This window comes from Nothobranchius furzeri, chromosome 13 (genome assembly GCF_043380555.1).
Source record: "Nothobranchius furzeri strain GRZ-AD chromosome 13, NfurGRZ-RIMD1, whole genome shotgun sequence".
In the NCBI taxonomy this organism is placed as follows: domain Eukaryota; kingdom Metazoa; phylum Chordata; class Actinopteri; order Cyprinodontiformes; family Nothobranchiidae; genus Nothobranchius; species Nothobranchius furzeri.
Window position 1 is genome coordinate 19,046,388 of NC_091753.1, and position 6,172 is coordinate 19,052,559.

The window sequence follows — 6,172 nt, forward strand, 5'->3', positions numbered from 1 at the left end:
ATGCCAGATTTTTTACGCTGCATGGCAATGACACGTTCGTTGAAAATTAAAAAATAAACTGATTTCTGAACTTCTCGTCAGCCATGTTGTTGGTGCATCTCTACTTTGCAGCTTATAGAAGGACTGAGATCAAATCTCCATCTAAATCGAGTCCCATCAGATAGAGAGAACATCACCAAAGACCAGTGCTGTTGTTGGGTGGGTCCTGATGGGTGGTTAGCCTATCATACAGTGGTGAAGGTGCAGGAAATGTCTGTTATCCTAAATAGAGGAGGAAAACCCTGGAATAAACACTTCCCAGAAGGCCTGAGGGACCAGATGTCCGCTCAGCTTCAAGTTCAAGTGCATTAACTCTGAGATGGTGGCGGCCATATTGCTCCAAACACGAAGGCCTTTGGGTGTTTGCTATACTCATTAAAGGCCATCTGGGGCGAGAGTTCTTCTACAAAAGGTAAAGAGAGCAGGAGAAGCAGTCAGGCTGCACAGGACCACCCCGCCCCCCTCAGGCGTTCCTCCGGGAGGTGCTGGTGGCGGACAGGCGGCCCGTCTCGTGGTCCGGTCTATATTTGAGCCAGCAGATGAGCCAAGTGACGACCACCGAGAACATGGCCAGGATGCTGGCAACCGAGAGGCAGATGGGTCCGGCCGGTGAGGGCGGGATGCTGTGACTGTGCACAAAGATCAGGCCCATGAAGAGCAGCACCAGCATGGACAGGAAGGAGAAGATCACGCACACGCAGCCGGTGGTCAGCGCCACCCTCTTGCAGCTCTGACAGCTGTCGTAGCGCACCGAGTCCTGGGAGAGGGTCGTGGCTGTGGACACGGTGGTGGACGGGGTCGCCTGGCTGGCGCTGGACGCGCCCGACGCTTCCTCCCGGCGGAGGGCCACGAGAGCCGGGTGCAGCGGCGCGGGGTACGGCGGCAGGGCGTCCTGCGGCAGGGGGTCTGAGTCGATGTAGAGCGGGAAATCCTCCGTGACTTTGGTGTTGTTGGGCAGGTTCTGGATCCGGTAGTCCGGGACCGGGGTTCGGTGGCGGCAGACGGGGCAGCTGATGCGCCATGGCCGCTCCTCCCGGAGATGCAGCGTGTTCAGACACTCCTCACAGAACGTGTGTAGACACTCCAGGATCTTCGGAGCCCGCCGGTCAAGGTCGAAGTAATTATAACAGATTTTACATTCGTACTCCTCGTAGGGGAACGCCGAGGAGGCCTCGCCGGGCGGTTCCGCTCCGCTGGACGGTAGATCTACCTCCATGTCATCTCTCGCCATTCACGGTCTCCGGTGAAAACAAAGGGAGCTGGCGGACAGATGCTGATGACGGTGCACGTCTCTCCTCCTCCCCCTCCCTCCCCTCATCAACTTTCATTCAAACGCCATCATTGTTGGGGTGAATAATCCCGTCTGCTCGGTCCAAAGCGCCAGGATCCCGGGTGGAGGTTCTGGTCTCAGCGGGGAAGGGTGGTGATCTTCCTCCTCATCATCACCAACCGGAGTCTGAGCGCTACAGGCGGAGGACGAGTCGCCAGAGCGAGTCCCGTTGGAGCGCGTGTTGTTGTCTGCGCTGCAGACCTGGTGCGCGTTACGCTGTGTGCGGGATGCGCTCATTCGGACCGTCATCATCATCATCATCATCATCATCATCATCATCATCATCATCATCATCATCTCCTTAATCAAATGACATCAGAAATTTACTGAATTCAGATTAAATGGGTCCTAAAGGACATCGGCTGAGTCCGTTCATGCAGCTTTATTTATAAGCAGGTTAAATCAACATGGATCCTCATAAATCCACTTCCTGTTAAAATAAAAAGAGTTCAGTCTGAATAAAATTAAATTAATTGCTTCACCTTCTGAGATGGGTCAGATGGTGTCTGTCACTGCAGGCATGAGACAGGAGACACAGCCTGGCAGGCTGACGGTCTGTCAATAAAATAAAAACAGCTCTCTAAGTTCCCGCCCTAGGTTGAATTTGGTGCTGCTAGCTGGTCAGCGTGGGAGGATGCTTGTTCATCCTGCAAAAGACTCAATCATCACTAAGATCTGTTTCTACTGCAGGACTGGGACATTTGTCCATATTTCAGTGTCCACTTGAGTGTTTTAATAGAGCTCTGATGAGGTATCTCCATCAATGGACATGTCTTCATTTGAAGCAACACATCCCCAGATGTGAGGCAGCAGAAGCAGCTGGATGGTTTGTTTAGGAGAAAAGCTGATAAGATGCACTTCAAAGTTAAAGTCGACTCAAAATAATCTTTTAAATGGCAAAGTCACCAAAATCAGACTGAAGATTGTAAGAAGGAATGCAGAAAATGACACAAACCTCCCGCATGTTTACATCTTTCCTTTATAAATATTAAGGTGTCATTGTCATGGGACGAAATTTCACTGGCCTCCACGCTAAAAGAACACATTGTTGTATACAGTTAACGCTCGGTGATGTACAGCTCTTAAATCCTGTTTCTTCACTAGCTGAGGTCAAAGTTCACTCCTGACAGAAAACAAGATCCACCTTAAGGGATGAGTTTTAACAGCAGAGTCAGTATTTTAGGCATGAAAATCGAATTTGAGCATAATAATTTCACTTAGCTGTAATGTGTAGTCTTTTAATTGTCCACTCAGAGGGAGAACATATAGACTGACTCAGAAACATGTTTATGAAAGACAAACTAATAATGTTTACAAGAGCCCTGAGAGGGTTTCTATCAACACCCACACACAGGTTCAAGTCCTCTCTGACCTTCACCACCTACATTTTTCATGTCACAGATCCATCAAGCTGTTGTAAACGTTCCTCACAGGTTCTGGTCCATCCATGATGAGAACCTCCCATATACATCCCAAAGGTTCTGGGGCCTCGTCTATCAAGCTTGCTTTCGCACAAAACAGGGTCGGAAAACTGCGTAAGCAACTTTCCACGCAAACTTTGGGATTTCTGAAAGACAACTTAGTGGAAAAATGTGCGCAACTTTAAGTTGACTAAGGACCTTGCATACACACATGTTGGACATGGAGAGCACCCACGGACGAAATTGTCACTTTAGAAGTGGAGGGGACCGGGGGGGGGGGGTGGGGGGGTGGGGGGGGGGGGGCTTTGTTCTAATGGGAAGCAGGCTTCAACACAAACGGTTGTTTTCCGCTTGGTCCTAGAGCTCAACCAGTGTCAATTTAACATAGCGTAATGTTTTTAGATGGTAAAAAGTGCAGGGGTCAAAACTTTTCTTTGGAAAAAGAGGGGGGGGGGGGCATCCCCCCCCCCCCCCCCCAAATTACATCCATGAGCGCCTGCAGTGCTGCTGCTGAGAAGGATACAATTATGAAATCCTGCAACATTTTCACTTGTACTGCTTTGTGCGCACACGCACACACGCACGCGCACACACACGCGCACACGCACGCACGCACACACACACAGGCACACGCACGCACACACACACACAGCCTGAAGCGCAGAACTGTGACCCGATTGATCATGCGCCCTGGCTACTTCGACAAAAGGGATGTCTGTTTGGGTGACTGGTTAGTGCCCGTGACTCACCCGGGAGTCTGGGGATCAAATCTTGATCAGACATTTTTCTTACATCCGCCACAGATCTCTCTGAAGAACTCACAACATTGACGGCTTCAGCAATGCTGTGCCACCAGGGGCGGCGTTAGGCCCGGCTACTTGGGCTGAAGCCCCGGATCTTTCATAATAAGCCCCGGATGTAAATCGCGGAAGTAACATGCAGTACCAAAGTCCAACAGAGAGGGCGCAGCTGGCAGTAGTTTGTATACAGCCTGCCTGAGCCTCCACCACTGAAGAAGAAGCCCTTCAGCAGCCGGCTTCTTCTACAGTCTCTACCTGAAACGCATGAGTGAAGATGGACATGAGGACGTTTTTTAGACCAAAAGTACAACGACAGAACTCCAGCTTTGATGAGACTGGTGTTGACTCAGGTTTGTGAGTCTTATTTGAAAATATTTGTTGTGCTGCTGGTTTGCCTAAAGTTAGCTTACTATCAGGTAAAGTTGTTGGAGAAAGAAAGGGAATATTTACTAGCATCTCACACTAAACACTAACAGGAACAATACTCTGCCCTGAATATGCTGAAAATGTAGCTTCAGATTAAAAATTATGTGGTACAAGACAAATATATATGATGTTGACTAGTGCGTGTCACGTGTGTGCACGCACCTGTGCGCGCGCGTGTGTTAAGCCCCGGATCTTCTTCAGTCCTAAATCCGCCCCTGTGTGCCACTCTGTGGATTTTCTCTTATTTGTTTTGCAAAAGCGCTTGCTTTCATTTCTCCACCTCACCCACAAGCACCTCCATTTCTGCTTGTGAAACAGCGCTTCCTTGATTTGTGGCCACGATCTTAATGGTGGAGCGCTGCAACGAGCCGGCTTATGTACATGTATGAGATCCACAACGAACTTTGCATTGACCATTTATGGCAGTAAGTGGGCGTGGTGAGGGTGGGATGTGACTCAGAAACAGCTGAGAAACATTCTCATTAGTCTCTGATTTATGAAGCGGAAGTTGCGTGCAGCTGAGTGTACTCCATGTTTGATAGATCACAAACCTACGCAAGTACATTTTTGAGTTTGTTGAGCTAAAGTACGGTTTTGGTAAGGGTTCTATGCAATGTTCGATAAATGAGACCCCTGGACTGGACTGAACTGTGGAGGTCATTGGAGTCCAATTAACTCATGGTCATGTTCTAGAAACCAGTTAGAGTGTCTGTGCATGATCCTGCTGGAATAAACTTCAGAAGATGGGCCAATGAAAGGGATGGATCAGCATCAGGTGGAACTAAAGCTTGGTTCATGCGTCATTTTAACAACCACGCCCCTCCACCGCGCCTCCGCTCGGCCCAAACTTTCCGCACCGCGCACCTAGGAAATTTTCTAACCACGCGGACGGTCGGACACGTAAAAACATAGCAGACTGGCAAGAACTAGTATGGCAGAGGTTCGTAAATACAGACATTTGTATGATTCAGCTCTCAGAGCGTGATCAACGTGTTGTTAATAATTCTTGGAGAGAAATAGCTCGCACTGTCGGAAAAGACGAGGATGCTGTTAAAAATGCTGGAATGTTGTAAACAGTAATTTCTACTTCTACTAAGGTGTAGTGTTGGATGCATGCCGTAGAGCTCCATGCTGCCCCCTACAGTTTGGTAGAATATTGGTTCACCGCAGAGACGAGCCGCATGAACCATAAACGCTGCGAGTTGTGAAGCGCGTTCCATCCGCGAGCCGCATCACCAAACGGAAAGTAAATGCGTCAAGCATAAACCAAGCTGAAGGGATCCAGAGTGGGACACTATCCTCTCCCCCATCATTACACCACCAGCAGGGCCGGACCTGGCCCGCGGGCCGCCTATTGAGTACCGCTGTTTTAGATGGTCTCTCAGTCTGAGCTTGATTACTGACATGAATAGACTTTTGCAAAAGATTCTTGTTTTTCCTGTTCCAGTTATATTTAATCTGCTGTTGGCTTTTTTCCAGTAATCTAACCTGACATCAACAAGACATTTTCATTCACATGGCTGCTGCTAACTCGACTTTCTTGTTCTTTGTTTTTCAGATTATTCTCTGTAAACCTGGAGGTGGTTGTGGGTTGAAATCCCAGCAGATCAGCAGGTTCTGAAAGACCAGCCCGTGTGATACCAACAACCGCTGAATCTTTAACAAGTCACTTTCATCACTTTTAGATGATTGAATGAAAGAAAGGGGCAAATGAGTGTGCTTTGAAATGCAAGTATGAGTGGGATTTTCTAAAAGGTGACTGAAATTCATTTGTTCTTTTCATGAGGAGCACCTCTGGTCTGGCTGAGCCTGCTGGCTCGGTTTACAGAATCAGAGCCTTAAAGTTTTTGCTCTCTTTTCTGTCCCACATGGTCAAACAAACTCAACACACTTAAATGATAAAAATAATTAAAAATGTCCGCAGAAATGTTGTTCAAGTTCATGCATTCATTAACTTTGTGTCGGTGTGGTTCTGGACCATCAACCAGGTGACTTTTTGTTGCACTTTAACACGTTAAACCACCTCAGGTTCCTGCGTTCAGAAGCCGGTCCTCACTGTGCGGCTGCGCATGCGCCATGCAGGTGTAAAGGTCGCACTGATCTACAGGTAGAGCCACTGTGGCCCCGCCCCTCCTGAGAGCAGCCGCACCTTCCCG

At 48.7% G+C, this 6,172-nt stretch overlaps 1 protein-coding gene across 1 annotated transcript; it reads right to left on the reverse strand.

The window, feature by feature from the left end:
• Positions 1 to 363: 363 nt before the first annotated feature.
• LOC107380793 (RING finger protein 228) lies at positions 364 to 1,412 on the reverse strand. Its single transcript, XM_070543357.1, has one exon. It carries the CDS (start codon positions 1,268 to 1,270, stop codon positions 503 to 505), a length of 768 nt encoding a protein of 255 aa, XP_070399458.1. The 5' UTR covers positions 1,271 to 1,412; the 3' UTR covers positions 364 to 502.
• Between the last annotated feature and the right edge of the window lie 4,760 nt (positions 1,413 to 6,172).

Bases quoted from the DNA above. Each gene is read 5' to 3' on its own strand.
- LOC107380793 (XM_070543357.1), bottom strand. From the start codon at position 1,270: ATGGCGAGAGATGACATGGAGGTAGATCTACCGTCCAGCGGAGCGGAA.